The sequence below is a fragment of the Anolis sagrei genome, chromosome 3, assembly GCF_037176765.1.
Source record: "Anolis sagrei isolate rAnoSag1 chromosome 3, rAnoSag1.mat, whole genome shotgun sequence".
In the NCBI taxonomy this organism is placed as follows: domain Eukaryota; kingdom Metazoa; phylum Chordata; class Lepidosauria; order Squamata; family Dactyloidae; genus Anolis; species Anolis sagrei.
Window position 1 is genome coordinate 115,870,561 of NC_090023.1, and position 17,218 is coordinate 115,887,778.

Here is a 17,218-nt window from a genome sequence, read left to right on the forward strand (position 1 = left end):
TATGTGAGAGGAAGCCACAGGGAGGAGGGAGCAAGCTTGTTTTCTGCTTCCTTGGAGACTAGGACGCGGAACAATGGCTTCAAACTACAAGAGAGGAGATTCCATCTGAACATTAGGAAGAACTTCCTGACTGTGAGAGCCGTTCAGCAGTGGAACTCTCTGCCCCGGAGTGTGGTGGAGGCTCCTTCTTTGGAAGCTTTTAAGCAGAGGCTGGATGGCCATTTGTCAGGGGTGATTTGAATGCAATATTCCTGCTTCTTGGCAGGGGGTTGGACTGGATGGCCCATGAGGTCTCTTCCAACTCTTTGATTCTATGATTCTAAGAAGAGGACATGGGACCATGCTGCTATACTTCTGTTAATCCAGCTCCTTTTCCTGTGTCCCATGAATCTGTTTTGCTTAGGAAAAAAAGAGGAGTGCTATGGCGAACAGGAATGTGTGGCACACAACAAGAAAAGGAGGGACCATATCTGCCAGTGTCAGTTTCTTCTCCTCTTCTCATTTGTCATGTGTTTCTGGTTGCCTTGGTATCTTCCTTCTTTTGCCTGGGTGAAAGAGAAACCTGTGCCATACATGAAGAGAAAAAGACGAGAAATGTCCTCATGTTGTACTTCGATTTACTCCTGCTTTTTAGACTACTCTATAATTGCCACTGTAACTGTGAGTGTGGAGAAGAGCAAACTGCAGACCACTTACTACAATGCAGTCTGAGTCCTGCCACATGCACAGTGGATGGCCTTCTTACAGCAACACCAGAGATACTTGAAGTAGCCAGCTTCTGATTAAAGGAAATTTAGCACAATGCCAAGTTTTTAACTTTATGGTTTTTAAATACATTATAACTGTATTCTCAATTTACTTCTGACATCATAAATTAAATGAATTGCCACTTGGCTTAATTTTTTCATATATTTTCACTTGTAAGATTTTTTCTCCTAAAGACCAATGTTTTTCGGGCTTTTCAAAAAATAAAAAAGCAGTTTCTGAGTTATTGTGACCCTAAGAGTAGTTTAAGAGTAGCACTACGACTCTGGAGACCAGGCCATGGAAACCTATTGGGTGACCTTGGTCAAGTCACACTCCCTCATTCTCAGTAGAAGTAAAAGGCAGACCCTTTCTGAACATATCTTGCCAAGAAAACCTGTGATAGTTTTGCCTTACAGTTACCATAAGTCAGATATGAAGACGCGTGATAACAATATAGAAGTTTAAATTGTTAGGTTAGTGGTGCACATACTCCACTAGGTGGCTCTCTGTTATCAGTATATTTGTGCAGCAACAGTTTGAACTCTATTGTTTCCTTTTAAGAACAAACTCAATGTATGTGTAGATGGCAAGAAACTGAAATAGTATTATGCATTTTACTTCATCAATAAGATTTACTTTGATTAAATATTTTGAAATATAACTTGCAAGTTTTTAAGCAGTAATTAAACAGTGCTATCAGATCCGATTTGATATAAAGTCCTATATAACACCTTATTAAGAGGTGTACAGGAGAGATAATCCAATTTTTGTAGCAGAAAAAGAAACTACAGGAATGACTGATTTGCAAGGGAAAGGGTTGTATGGAGATAGTAGTGTTTTCTTAGGGATGTACAAAGAAGAGGAGGAGGAAGGAAGACATGTGAATGGATTATTGTGCTGCTTAGCTATATAGATATGTTTCCATCAAATGAATCTATTTTGCTCTTTAAATAGCCCCTTGCTATATATTTGGTAGAGGTCCAGAAGAAGTAATTTCTTAAAAGAATATTTTATTATTTGTCAGAATATTCTTCCCAGGGTAAGAGTAGGATCTCATAGTAAGAGTAGGATCTTACTTTTCCTGCACCTGTCAAGACTTCAGACATTTGAGGGTGTCTTTTACTGAGTTTTCAGCCTTTAGACTACTTTCTCACAATTGTGCCTGATTAGTCTTATCTTTTCAATCATGTTGTTTGATAACAATTATTTGGAACTTTTGGAAGGAACTGAAAGAATTTGGAAGATGATGTCTGTTCCACCCAGAGAGGAGAAGAAACTGCACCAAGAAAATTCTATTTGTGAAAAGAGATGAATTCTGTGACCCACATAAGAAAATCAAGTTGTTAGTGTGAGAACTTGAAGTATAAAAAATAAGAGGCATGGATAGAAAGCCTGCTCCAGAGCTGCGCTTTTTAAAAAATAGACAGCAACTCATCAATCTTACTATATTTTGGAGGTTCTTGTTTTGAATGTTCTGCCTCAGAAACTAAGATTCGACTGACTGTCTCTAGGTAGAGGTCCCTGTACTGGTAACCATTTTTAACAGCTTTTATCATTTAAGGTTTACAAAATGACTGAATACACATTTGTAAAAGATCATTCCATAGCATAATGTATGTTTAGATTTTCCTCTGAAGTAGATAAAAAAAACAGTTGTAAAAATGGCTCTTAAAACTTTTCTAATAGTCTGGAGTGTGTGTAACAAAATACAGATAACATTTACTGAGTCATTGGCTTCACACTTTAGCCACAATTTATGAATATTCACTGGTTCCCAACCTGTGGGTCCCCAGATGTTTTAGCCTTCAAGTCCCAGAAATCCTAACAGCTGCTAAACTGGCTGGGATTTCTGGGAATTGTAGGCAAAAGCACCTGGGGACCCATAGGTTGAGAACCACTGAGTTAGACATTGTTTTCATTTTGTGTTCCATGAATTTGTATTCTATTTTACACCTCTAAGTTAAAATCACTCCTTGCGTGCAATCACTTTGTTTCAGGAGTATATTCCGTATTGCTTGTTAAAGTATGTATTCTCCCCCATCGCTAAACATATAGGATGGATGGAAAACGTTAATGAAAAGGACAGAAGTGCTATGTGCAAAATCAGAATCTTGTCTTTGATAGTAACGTTTGAGCTCCTTTGTATCTTTCCTCCCAAGGCAGCCGGCATTTATCATGATACCAGAGGCTTCAAAAGAGGCTTCAGAAACACTTTCCGATGAGATTTCCTTATCAGTTCAGCATCCTGCCTTGAGAGTGAGCTTTGGCACAACATTTCTGTTTTCTGAGATTCTTTGGGGTTCTTTTTGGAGAAAATGGTTTTAGCCCAATAATCCCTGAAATTGACTCTTCACATCTCAAGGCTTTTAATATTGAAGTTACTGTGCTATTATTGGCAAGATTAATCCAGTCACTAAAAAGAAAAGAAGTGAAAAACCTTTTAATGTTTTAAACTGTTTTGGCACTTTGATGTGAAACAAAAATTAAGATTCTTTGTTAGGACTCATCTCTTGGGTTTTTAAATTCCAGGCTACATTGTGGCAAAACCAAACAAAACACACACACCCATTTAAGGATATGTGATTCTCTGGTTTTGATTAATGGGAGGGTGAGTAGAGGGGATTTATGCCACAATAGTGTGGAATACTATATCTTTTTTTAAAAAAGGGATGCCCTTCCAGATCTCCATAGTCAGTAGTTCGTAAAGACACAGAAGAGAGCTATGGTTCTCTCTAGCATTATGAAATCTGATTCCCTACCCAGTTTTCTTCATTATCCTTATCCTCACTGCTGACTAGAGAGATCCAGGTGGATTGAAAATGCTTTCTCAGGAAGTCTCAAATGGTAATACCTGTACATGAGACATTCAATTGCAAGATATTTAATTTTTAACTATAATTTGGATAGGACACCTGTCCAATTTACGTCTGCTTTAAAAAGACTTTTTTTGGGTTTGAAGCATCTCAGATGGTCCCATTTCTCCTACAGTCTGCCAGGAAAAATTGTTTTTGTTTTGATTTTGTAACAAAACTTAAAAACATTTCAGGGGATTGCTAGCTGTCAGTTTGCATACACATTCAGCCCTCAGAAGTTCAGTAAGAGGTATGTGCAATCAGGGTTGTAGCGGGGGGTGTTGGGTGTTATGAGTTCTAACCCTGCACCCGAAACCTGGTTTACTCATGAACTTTAACTGGTTAACCAATTTATGAGTAAACCAGGTTTCTTTTTTAACCTGACACTTTTAACATAACCACCCCCCCCCCACCAGCTACGAACCTGTGTGCAATTCCCCAGCCTTTGTTAGCAACTCATGTTTTAAAATATCACTGTTGCATAATCCTCTCAGGTTTTTCTTTTTCAAACAAAATCCATGTCCTTTTAACCCATTCCAAATAAAACTTATTTCATTTGATAGAAGTCATATGATCTCCCCTACAGAGTTTAAATAAATGATGAGCACACTAAAACTTTAATGTGTATTTATTCAAATTGTCAGAGGAATAAACTATAAAAAAGTATTTTTCCAATAGCTTCATTTAAATGAGCACCAGTTTATTTGGAAGCAGGTAAAGCACATATTTTGGACATGAAAACAAATTTAGATAAATAAAACAGTTCGTGTAGTGACCACAGTTCCCATTTCTTTCTCTTTTTAAAAAATGAATAGCTTTGTAGCTTTTGGGGGAGTTAGGATGCAGATTGAGATTGTGGAGAATGGGTAGTTTGAAAAGGAAAATGTTGCTGGGCATGTTCTGTGTGTGTATGAATTTTAGCTATTGAGTTTACAAGATTTCTGGTCGTGGAGCTAAGAAATTGTTAAATCTGTGGATTTTTTTTCATACTAAAGAACTTGTTGGCAGTGAATTTTGATTGTCGTTGTGTGTCTTCAAATGGTTCCCAACTTAATGTGAACATACCATGGGGTTTTCTCAGCAAGATTTGTGTAGCAAGATTTGCTAATGCCTTCTTCTGAGGCTTAAAGTGCATGACTTCCCCAAGGTCACCCAGTAGATTTCCATGGTTTAATAGGAATTCAGACTTTGATCTCCTGGAACCCAGCATGCAAACCACTATTTTGCACTGACTTGGCTATATGTTAAATGCAGCCTAATGCCAGCTCATTAATTGCCAAGGACTGTTTGGAGTTCCATCCTCATTCCAGGCATGCTATTTTCCATCGTTCTGCCAGTAGTATCAATTGTCTTCATAAACCAATATGGTTTTCATTTGGTAGTGTTTAGATTTGCCATAGACTTGAAGTACTACAGTTGGCCCTCTGCATTCACAGATTCAATTATCCATGGTTTAAAATATTACAAACAAAAAATTAAGCAAACTTTAATTTTACTATTTTTATATAAGGGACACCATTTTATTGCATTAGTTTCTGAGCATCATGACAGCTGATTGACCATCTCTAATCCTACTAGAGCTTTGTGTAGTAAGTGCATATTCTGGGGCATTATTTCTGCAGACTTACCAATTTTACCTTCTGGTGGCTCATCCACCTCACTGTTGCCTTATTCCAATTTGACTTGAATATCAGGAAAGAGCGAACCTTTGCCACTTTCGGTATGAACAGCTAGCTTTGTGGTGGAGATGGAGGGTTGGGTATGGATCTGTTTTATAATTATGTTACACTTCAAATCTGAACCTCATCACAACTGTGGATATCTCTTATCACTTTCCAATATTAGCAGAGGAGAACAAAGAGCAATCAGAAGTCATAGGATCATTCTCTATGGAGAGAAATGCACAAAATAGTATCTTCAAATCTACAAAACATTTTGGGGGGCGACTGTGTTGGCCATGCAGCAAAACATAACAGAATCCAAAATCTACAAAACAGTGATATCTTTATTGGGACAGGATTGCTCTAATTGGTGTAAGAAAGGGGCAGTTAACCTCGCTCAGGATAGAGTTTCCCTGGATCTTAACGAAAGTTAGTTTGCTCTTCCTTATGAATTTGACATTTTATCACTGTTTTTTTTACTGCCCTTTGTTCCCAGTCCCCACATGGCCAAGAAGGAGGGGAAGACCTATTCCTGCATTAATATTCACTGAGATCGTCTTTACTGATAGTAGAAGTAACATCTTAGGCAAAATATATACCTGCAACAAAATAGAAGCCTGTAACTCCAACATCACAATTCTTTTGCTTCTGTTTGATTTTTGATTGATAAAGATTTGATAGCTTGTATAATCTATTTTGTGCATTTTAGTTGGCTTAATAAGGATATCACTGTTTCTTGTGTCTTGTATTTTTTGTATTTTGCATGAAAAGGTGTGTCTTACTCTGAATGTACAAAAGAAGCAGTAATGAGTGTTGGGGAAGAACAGAGATGAGACAATGAAGCTTTTCTTTGACATCATCTGTCTGAGTAGCAGACCAGCTCTCTCAGGAATGTAACCAACCAAACTGAGACTTTGACAATTATTAAGTGGCACATTGAGCTTGTAGCAAAAATGGTCTCACTTGTAAATGTCACGTACACTGAAACAGGGTTACAAAATAAACATTTTTTGTATTTATTATGTCCCTCATTTATAGTATTACTTTATGTCCACCTTGTTCACATTGCTTTTTTCAGTCTTAGGTTTTGTGTATGTGATTAGATGAAAACCTAAGATGAAACATACAGAGGATGAGAAAAGTTGTTTGAGTATTATAATCTCTAGTTCTATTGAAATGGACATTTGTCTATATTAACAGGATACCAAATTATGGATCATAATGGAATATCTTGGTGGAGGCTCCGCTCTTGACCTTGTAAGTAATCAACTTTCATTCATGTAACTAACAGACCTATTCTTATTTCATTTGAATTTGCTATTATTGCTTATGCATCATGTCTACAGGAATAACAGCACCCCGACTTAAAATTACATATATATTTTTTACAATTTCTGTGAAGTTGTTTATTTGTAGTATGCCCTCATTTGCTGGGATTAGGGGCATAAGATCTATGCAAAAGTGAAAAACTGCAAAAAGTAAAATTGGTAAATTTTTCCTGAAAGAAACCCTTTCTAGTTTCTCCAGCATTTCTTTTTGATCACTTTTATCATATCACATTGGAAGGTGTACAGATTCCTAGAGAGATTTTCTCTCTAGGAATCCCTCTGTGATCACTTTACAACAGAAGTTGATTATAGAGTTGCACTGCAGGTTCTAGAGATTCCTAGAAAGAACATTTTAATCAAATCTGTGAATAGTAAACTTCTCTAAAGTCGAGTCCACAAATCTGGAGGGCTGACTAGTTTTTTGCTCTTTTCTGTATGGCAGTTTAATGCATCAAATAAGTAAACTTTCTGAATCATACAGATTTCTAAACCTTAGATAAACTATAAATATAGTTTTTTGTGAAGCTATAGTTTAGATAAACTGTAAATAAAAGTAAAACAAAATATTAAATTGCTGGATTAATTTTTTTCATTACAATATCATTTTATTCTGAAAATAATCTGTTGTGTTTCTTCTAGTTAGAACCAGGCTCACTTGATGAAATCCAGATTGCTACAATATTAAGAGAAATTCTCAAAGGACTTGATTATTTGCATTCAGAAAAGAAAATTCATAGAGATATTAAAGGTAAAACTGGATGGTCTTTACTAGTTTTTTGAGATGCTTCAGGATAAAGTGAGCAAACAGTGAATTATATTTTTCAAAAATGTTTTCTAGCTGCAAATGTGCTGCTCTCTGAACAAGGCGAAGTCAAACTAGCAGACTTTGGTGTAGCTGGACAATTAACCGATACACAAATAAAGAGGAACACCTTTGTGGGAACACCATTTTGGATGGCACCAGAAGTTATAAAGCAATCTGCTTATGATTCAAAGGTAAGAGTAATGTTTGGGGCATAACATTTGAGGTACAATTTTCAGGATTTTTTGGTCGTGTCAGGAGTGACTTGAGAAACTGCAAGTCGCTTCTGGTGTGAGAGAATTGGCCGTCTGCAAGGACGTTGCCCAGGTGATGCCCGGATGTTTTTGATGTTTTATCATCCTTGTGGGAGGCTTCTCTCATGTCCCCACATGAGGAGCTGGAGCTGATAGAGGGAACTCATCCGTGCTCTCCCCGGATTTGAACCTGTGACCTGTCGGTCCTCAGTCCTGCCGGCACAGGGGTCTAACCCACTTTGCCGGCAAAATATTAAGTTTCAGGATGAACTTAATATTTTGTTGTCTTTGTTGCGTGGGAAAAAAACCTGTAAGGAAATAAACAATCAATGCAGCAAAGGAAAGTTATCATTTGGGACTCATGAAAGACTGATGTACTGTTGTATGATTCCTTGTGTGTTACAGGCAGATATTTGGTCACTGGGCATAACAGCTATAGAACTGGCAAAAGGTGAGCCGCCGCACTCAGAACTGCATCCAATGAAAGTTTTATTTCTCATTCCAAAGAACAATCCACCAACATTAGAAGGAAACTACAGTAAACCCCTAAAGGAGTTTGTCGAGGCCTGCTTGAACAAGGATCCAAGCTTTGTAAGTTGTTTTTCCAGTATCTATCTGTGATTGTTTTAGGGCATTTTGCTTAGCTTGGCAGTGTGAGATGATTGTAGACTGAACTATTTGATGCATTTGGGCAATCTGTTGTACTGCATAGAACGTTAGTAGAAATTGAAACATGTTGAAAACAAATGTTTCCTTCTCATCACATCCTTATTTTTGGGGAGCTTTATCGCAAAACTTTGATGTTCTTATGTCAAGTGTATATTAAAAGAAACTATATTCTCAGTCTCTCAGATAAATGTCAAAATAAGATTATTTTCATGTTTGTTATTAAAGCAAAGGATTATGGCACAAGCAAAGCCATTTTGACTAAACTAATGAGTGTACCCATGTCCCTTTAATAGTATTTCTAACTTATTTAAATTTGTGCCTTGCTTCTAGTCATGGTTTGTCTAGGTTGCGTGGGATACTTATGACATGTTGTTACTTCTTCTTTAGAATTGTTTCGCTGTGCTGGCTGGGAATCAACCGGGGGGGGGGGGGGGTTGTTTAATTACTTACACACTTCACAAACTCTGAGGATGCCTGCCATAGATGCAGTTGACATGTCAGGAGAGAATGCTTCTGGAACATGACCATACAGCCCGGAAAAGTTACAGCAAGCTACTTATAAAACATTTATAACCTTAAAAAAACTTTATGTATTTCTAGAACTAAATCTAGTTGTTAATCCCAGCTTGGATTAAGTGAAATTTATGTGTTGATCTGTGTTTACATATGTGCCTTCAAGTCATATGTTTACTTATAGTAATCCCACAAATTTTAAAGGGTTCTTAACCAAGGAATATTCAATGTTTTCAGTCCCTTCCTCTGAAATTTAGCTGACAGTACCTGCATTTTTTGAGCATTTTCTCATCCAGGTACTATTCAGAGCTTAACTTCCTTAGGGTACTTAGACTTTTGTGTTGACTTACCATTGACTATACTAATTGAATAGATTTAGATTGGAGCTTGTTTCTGTCCTAGCTTTTCTTTGCTTTGCATGTGACCAATGTTTCGATGGAATCTCTTTTCGTGACTTATGAATCCATTGCTCCAGTTCCTGGTCTTTAGAGCACCAGAAAACAAGTCTGCCCCCTTCTCAATGTTCCCTCTCATCCTTCTTTCTCCGAGCAAAACAACCCTAGCTCCCAAAGCCATTCTTCATAGGCTTGACTTCCAGACCTTTAACTTTTGTGGTTGCCCTCATTTGGAAATGTTCCAGGTTGTCCGTATTCTTCTTGAATTTTGGTGCCCAGAACTGCACACATATGAGGTCTGACTAAAGCAGAATAAAATGGGACTATGACTTCCCTCAATATATTCTAGACATTGTACTCTATTGGCGCAGCCTAGAACCACATTGGCTTTTTAAGTTGCTGCATTACACTGTTGAAATGGAGTATAGCATCAGTAAGCTTTTGTTAGCTTCAAGTAGTCATTTTATCTAATTCACTAAATGTATATTTTTGTTCACTTGGTAGCTGAAATGCTTTTTGTAAAGGAACCTTTTCTTCATTTTTAAGAGACCAACAGCAAAAGAACTCCTGAAGCACAAATTTATTGTACGAAATGCAAAGAAAACCTCTTACTTGACAGATCTGATTGACAGGCATAAAAGATGGAAGGCTGATCAGAACCATGATAACTCAAGTTCTGAAGATTCAGATGGGTAAGCATAAAAGCATGGTGCCATCTTTATTTATAGTCATGGGGAGAGGGAAGACATCAGATGGAATGAGCAGTTTCAAAGTCTTTTTCAGATAAAGGTCCTGAAATATAGTGTTGTATTATGAACTTTGGCACACTGCTGAAATTCAGTAGCAAGCTGTTTACGATATTTTGCTTGCTTCAAATGGGTTATAGCAGTTTGCCTCTGAAGTTTAGCAGCAAATCTGTGAATAATGGAAAGTTTGTGCAGTGCTTTCTTTATATAGGATTGCTAGTTGCTGAAATTTGACAGTTTTGTTACCATTTTGCATGATCCAGTTTTCAGGAGTGGTTGAGGGGTCATGTCGGATGTCCACCTGATTTGGGTAACCAGGAACAGTTTCTTTTCTCAAAAAGATGGGTTTTCCCTAAACTTGGGAGCTATGATGCTCTAAGTTAGTTAGAAACAGACAAGTGGTTGAATTTGACAAAAAAATTAAAACAAAATAGATACTGTACTTCTTTTCTTCTTTCCCTTATTTGAAAGGAACATATGGAGAGAAGAGTGTGATAAAAATTAGGTTGTTGCCTATCATATATATTATCATGTTCAGGGCAAGGATGCCTTACTCCACTGGCAAATACTTGGAAAGGCAGGTCATACAGCTTAAGGAGTGGGTAGATCTGCTAAGGGCCACTTAAACTTTGATTTCACAGCCCAACTAAAAAAATAAAATAGTATTGTAGGTGTCTTGTTTTTTAGGCCTGTTCCTGGGATTATTTGGGGCACTGATTCAGAAAATTGCATTGAATAGACTGCATCTATTCTAGATATGGTTATTATGGTTTTTTATGGGTGAGCAGATGGCATATGTCCTGTATCTCAAAAACTAGAGCTGAGAGGCGGAAACTGGTGCAATTTCTGGAATCAGCAGGTCAAATATACCCACATACGAGACTAACATTTGGGGCTCCAAAATGTACCTTGACCAGTGTTTCTTATCAGATAGGGGCTTTACATGTCCAGCAGCAATATTGTCATATTTGCTCATTCCAGAAGTACGATCCCACTTCTGAGTCATATTTACTTTTTAGTGGGAAGGTAGGGAATAAAATGAGAGGAATTATATATGAATTCCCTGCTACCCTATTATAGTGGAGAAACGTTTAGTAATGGGATAACACCAAAAGTCCACAAGTACAGAGGCTTGTATGTTCCCTCTTTGAGATCCTTTTCAGCAGTTGACATGCTCTTTCTAGATTGGTTTGGGTCCAAATGTTTTCTTCTATTCACAAATAACAGATATCTTGAACAAACAGAAAATACACATTATTTAAAAAACAAATAAGTGATTCTGATTAAACTGAAGTTCAGCAGGCTTGCCAAATTTTACAGATTTAATCTGTTCTATTTTCAAGATGTATCAGACTAGAACTGGGCTATTACAAGAGCCTGTAATGTCAAAGGTCACAACCTCTGAGGATGCTTGCTAGAGATGCAGAAGATCATCAGGAGAGAATGCCTCTAGAACATAGCCATATAGTCCGAAAAAACCTACAACAACCCAGAGCCCGTAATCTTTGCTAAAGAAGATTGCTCTCAGAAGGCTATTAAAATTTTGAATTTTCCTCTAGTGGCATTGCTTTAAACTACCCACACAGGAACTTGCCAGGTTTGTGTTATTGCTACCCATAAATAAAACGAGTGAAAATGTTTCATAAATGTGTTTGCATTGAAGTGAAACGGATGGACAAGCCTCAGGAGGCAGTGATTCAGGGGATTGGATATTTACAATCCGAGAGAAAGATCCCAAGAATCTAGAGAATGGAGCTACCCAACTGCATGAGTGGGAAAGAAACAAGGTATATTTTATATTACGGACATTTATATAGAAATGTGTACTTTACTGTTTTGATTTCCAAACATCACTGGAGTGGGTGGTATTTGGTCGAGTAACTCATAGTGCCACCTCCATGGACCTCTTTCCCATAATATTGCAGCTAAAATACCACAAAATCAGCAACTATTAAAATGCAACAATGAAAACAGTGCATGCTTGTATCTTGAGGAGACAAAACCCTGTGATTTGAAGTGTCACTAATTCATTAGATGGTTCAAGTAAATCAGCATAGAATCTCTTGATATAGTCCATAGAGGCTGGGCTTGAGAAAAATGTTTTTGCAGTTGTAGCTAACTATGGGGATATTTTAATTGGGAAAAAATTCCACTGAAACATTTTACAAAAATATCATAGAAATTTGGAGTCACCCTTCCAATGATGTGCAATTCTCAGATCCCACCTACTGCTGCTAAATTTGAAGTATGTTTTGAAATGTAAAGACTTAATATTTCTAGACACATTGAACATTGAGATGGCCAACTCTTGTGCCACCTTGTTAACCATTGCCTGTGCAAACTTCTTCGAAATATATTGTACCATTTCACCAGCAACACAAGTAGTGAAATGCAGAGTGCAATATACGTGTTAATAGCTGTGAAATAGCATTTTCTCTAAATAGTAGAAACAGCTCTTGTCCATTATGTTTTTACTTATTGTGTCCCTTCAAGCCATTTCTGACTTACGGCAACCCTAAGGCAAACCTAACATGTTGTTTTTGTAAGATTTGTTCGGAAGGATTGTTTGTTTTGTTTTTGTTTTGTTTTGCCTTCCTATGAATCTCCCTGTTTCTCCCTGAATCTGCTACTTGATTTCACCAGTGCAACTGGTACTGGAGAAATAGTGATGCATATCCCTGAATTGGTACATATATAGACAGTCCTGCATTGGCAAACTTGCTGAATACTGGTTTATTTTTTCTACGGCGTACATATACAGGTGTTCTTGTTATTACTTTCCTTGCTTTGCAGGTTGACTACTTCCTGAAGTTCCATCAGATATGCTTAATTGAATTGAATTGCATTTGATAAATATGTAAGCAATGTATTCAGAATTCTAAAATGTATTTTGCTGCAGGCTCATTTGTTTGCAATAGATTCAGTGTTGGGAATGTCTGCATTTTCTTCTTGTTTATCTAATTATAATTTGGTGTATGATGTATGCAAGCACACCAGCTTCCCAGAATCCTAATTCTAGTTTGCAATGTTAATTTCAAAGTCACATTACTGCATATGTTTGCCTTTGGAAGTGTTTTGAATAAAATTAGGTATGTTGAACAATAATTGCAATTTCTGCAAAGTTAACTTGTAGAATTATTTACCTGTTTTCTTCAAGGAAAATACCATTCAAAGGCGGCCTTTGTCTCGGTGCTTATCTACGATTATATCACCATTATTTACAGAGGTAAATTCACTTTGAATTATTTCTCATTGTTGGTGTAGAATTTTCACCAAGACAGTCCAGTTTGGGTAATGCATTGTGTTACAACGCCTGTGTCTGTTCTTTTGCATTCTGTCACATTCATCTTGGGTGTAAGTCTCCCTGAGATGAGTGATGGGAGGGCAGCTGTTGTAGTCAACCAGAGAAAAAAAACAACCAGGCAGCCTTCTTCCATCTCTTAATAAGTCAAAGGGAAAACCAAAGTCTGAGGAATGGCAACTGTTACGGTATTTCCCTATTAAGGAGCTATAGGGAATGAGTGAATAGGATCAGTGGCATGTAAGTGCAGCTATCCTTTTATCAACAAAGTCTATCTCCATGGTTTTGCTTACCCACGCTTGAACAAATATTCTCTGGAAGTGTTTGTGGGCCTCTGAGGGTCTTCAGATGCACTTCTGTAGTGTTCTTCTGGACTAAGCATTCTGTAAAATTCTATATGCATTCAGGAAGACCTAGAGAGGACCGCAGATAGAAGGATAGCACTCACTGCTGTTAGCGGTTTCAGGTATCCCTGAGGGGTGGGGGGTGATGGTGGTGGTGGTTGTCTTGGAACATATTCTCCACAGATAAGGAGATCACACTTTGTGGGTATGGTTGTTGTTGTTAATAATAATCATCATATTTATTTCTACCCTGCCTTTCTCCCAATGAGGACTTAAGGTTACAATAACACAACACAACCCAATACATTTTAAAACATGGCAAATACAAAAATTAAAAACAATATTTGTGTCATGGATATAACACAAAATACAGCTGCAATAAAAAATACTCATGAAATTAAACTAAATATCTTTCCCAACTCTCCCCTCCCCAACCTCCCCAGCAGCAAGCCCCTTATTCCCCTCAAAATGTCTAGCAGCAGAGCTTGCCTGCAAAAAGCAAACATGGATAGGACCATCCTGATCTCTCCTGGGGGATAATCTGGGAGCAACCACCAAAAAGACCCATGTTCCCACCAAATGTGCTTCAGAGGAACATGGTGGAACTAAGACGCCCTCCACAGGGTTGTAGTTTTTTAACGGGTTCATAGAGTGGGAGATAATCATTGGCCATTTATTTGTGCAGTTTTTATTTCATTGTGTAACTTTTTAAAATCTGCTGAGTCTTAGCCATGAAGTGGAAAACTGCTATAACAAGGCCAGATTTCACTGCATATTTCCTTGAATTTTTCGAATGTCTGCGGGGTTCTAAGGGTCATGCAAATGCCGGATGACTCACTAGACACAAGACAGGGTGGTGTTTCAGGAGTAATTTCAGAAACAGGGCTGTCCATTCAAAGAAGGCAGGTATTATAAATTAAATGACTAATCAATAGACAACAAAGTACAGTCAATGATAGCGGAAATTCAGGAGATCAATGAAACAGTTGGGAAAGATGCTGAAGCAAGTGGGTCCCTGGCCATTTGAGGGTTTTGAAGCATTCACAGCACCCAAACCACTTACAAATTTGCCTTAATCGGACAAAAACATTAAATTTGTTCATGTAGTTCTTTTGGGGGGGGGGCATAGGGGGCAGCCAGTGTTGGCACAGAAACTTTTAAAACTGATTTGTAGCACACGGAAAAGTGAGATGGGGGCAGGATGTTATGTTGAAACTAAAATAAATGACCTTGTTACACATGCTTGTGTAGTATACACAGGACTATTAAACCACTATGTTTTTTAAACATTTTGTGAGTGTGACTCCTTCTCCTGCCTAAGATTCTACCAGGGACTCATGTTTTTTCTTAGTTGGGTTTACTTGCTACATTTAGAGAACATTTTAACATTTGTTCTGTACATCAGCACAATCTTTTATATTTAAAGCTGTGTACTTGGTTTGCTTTTGAAAATATTAGAACACATAAATATTTTGAGTTGTATCCCCAATGTTCTTCTGATTTTTAGCTGAAAGAGAGAAGCCAAGCATGTGGAGGGAACGTGGGATCCATAGAGGAACTGAGAGAAGCCATTTATTTATCTGAAGAAGCATGTCCAGGAATTTCAGACACGATGGTGACAGAGCTTGTGGAAAGACTTCAGAGGTGAGGGGAAATATCTTTTGCGGCTCTGAATCTTTTCTGGAAGAGAAAAAGCAGGATGATGATGATGTAGATGTAGTAAATGCATGGGAAATTACTGCATGTGTGTGTGCTGGTTGACATAACTTTGAGTACCATATGTTTCTCTATAATGGTTTGATAGAACATTTTTCTCAGGAAAATAACCTAAAAGGATAAGAGACACATTGCAACAGTCTATTTGTGTAGCAGCAGGCGAAATTCTCATGGTGGTCCGCGAGAAGGCCTTACTGATACATTATTTAAACTGTTATGTTTATTCATATCATGATCTGATCACCCTGCTCAATATATCCCATGTGCATGGGGGTATTGGGGTAACGATACAAAAGGTTTGCTAGGGTAGACCCTCTTTCACTCAAACTCAGTCCCCCCCCCCCAACCAAACTCAGTCCCCCCCCAACCAAACTCAGCCCCCCCCCCCAAAAAAAATCCTGGCTATGGGCCTGTATAGCAGGGAATAATTTGAGACAAAAGCTCCGTAGTTATGTGTCAGTGGCCTTGCAACTTGCATAAATAGAAGAATATTAAAGTTGAATTCTCATTCTTGCTGATTGTTGGGCAGTCTCAAGCAAATTTACTCTGAAATTATTTAAGTTAGGTAGCAAGTATGCAAACTAGGATGTTTCAAAGTGTTTATTCAAATTAAAGTGGTAGGCACTTTTAATAAATCACAATGGAAACAAGCTTTTACTGGTGCTGGTAGCCTATTAGAGTGACAGGTAGATCAGGACAGCAAGACATCTGCTTCTGGGATTATGGGAAAGTGTGCTTAAAAGAAGCTAGGATTTTAAAGACAGCCTTTAGGCTGTTTAATAATGGATTTGTATCAAAGGGAAAAGTGAGATGAGATCATACTTAAGTGTAACCCCAGATGCAAATGTCATGTAAAGCTATCTCGCACTGTGATTGCTAACCTATTCACATGAAGGGAGGAGCAAATGGTTGAATGGACTAATAATACAGTTAATTGGCATGTTTTATTGAGCAGGATTCCCAAGTTTCTGTTCTGTATGAACACAGCGTGAAATTTAGAGGAGGTTTCCCAAATGGCGTGGAATATGTGTTATCCAAAATGCTTGCGTACAGGCATGTTTCCAATGTCAGATTTTGGAATATTTGCATATGGGACCACATTCTAAACATGAAATTATTTTTTGTTTCATACCTACCTTATACACATAGTCTGAAGGTAATTTACTACACAATATTTTTTAAAAAATAGTTTTGTTTGTGTATACTGAATCATTAGAAAGCAAAGGTATCACTATCTCAGCCACCCATGCGGGCTGTTTGGGATTTTGGAGCATTTCAGATTTCTTCATAAGGGCTACTTAACCTACATTCAAACCTGACAGTATTTTAGCAATGTAATATGAGATAAAATGTAAGCCCCTTTTTGTTCATTGGGTGAATAAAGAATCTCTTGCATAATCCTAGCAATTTTTCTCTTGAGACTGATGGGAAGATATCCCATCAACAGAACCAATTTGCTGAACATCTTATTACAGAAACACATGTCAGAATTTCTTCTCAATTTTTATTAGTTACATTTATTTACCACTTTTGCTCTGATGTCCTTGAGCAGTTCTTCCCCACTTTATCCTCACAACTAGTGAGGATAGAGGTGAGAGGGGATGATACACATGACTCTGTGGCATTTGAGCCTGGATCTCTTACAACCTACTCTGGAATTATCATCATGACACTACACTGGCATTCTAAATTAGTACAGACATTGACTTCCTTTAATAAAGCATGTATCCACATTGGACCAGAGTGTACTATGGTTTTGCTTTTTGGCATGGGGTCAGGTTTTTGAAGGGTAGTTGAGTTGACATATGCAAATATTTGTCATTCTGATTTAATGGTTGTATAATTTAGTGGAATCCGTATCATTTATTTCCCTACAGATTCAAGAGCAGT

At 37.6% G+C, this 17,218-nt stretch overlaps 1 protein-coding gene across 1 annotated transcript in view; it reads left to right on the forward strand.

Moving 5' to 3' along the window:
• STK24 (serine/threonine kinase 24) overlaps positions 1-17,218 on the forward strand; it is a 43,984-nt gene that overhangs the window by 20,248 nt on the left and 6,518 nt on the right. The window contains exons 3-10 of the mRNA XM_060769527.2: positions 6,461-6,517; positions 7,228-7,336; positions 7,427-7,584; positions 8,050-8,235; positions 9,768-9,913; positions 11,631-11,754; positions 13,125-13,193; positions 15,120-15,256. Of these exons, the coding sequence (XP_060625510.1) occupies positions 6,461-6,517; positions 7,228-7,336; positions 7,427-7,584; positions 8,050-8,235; positions 9,768-9,913; positions 11,631-11,754; positions 13,125-13,193; positions 15,120-15,256 (986 nt within the window). The remainder of the gene's footprint in view (positions 1-6,460; positions 6,518-7,227; positions 7,337-7,426; positions 7,585-8,049; positions 8,236-9,767; positions 9,914-11,630; positions 11,755-13,124; positions 13,194-15,119; positions 15,257-17,218) is intronic.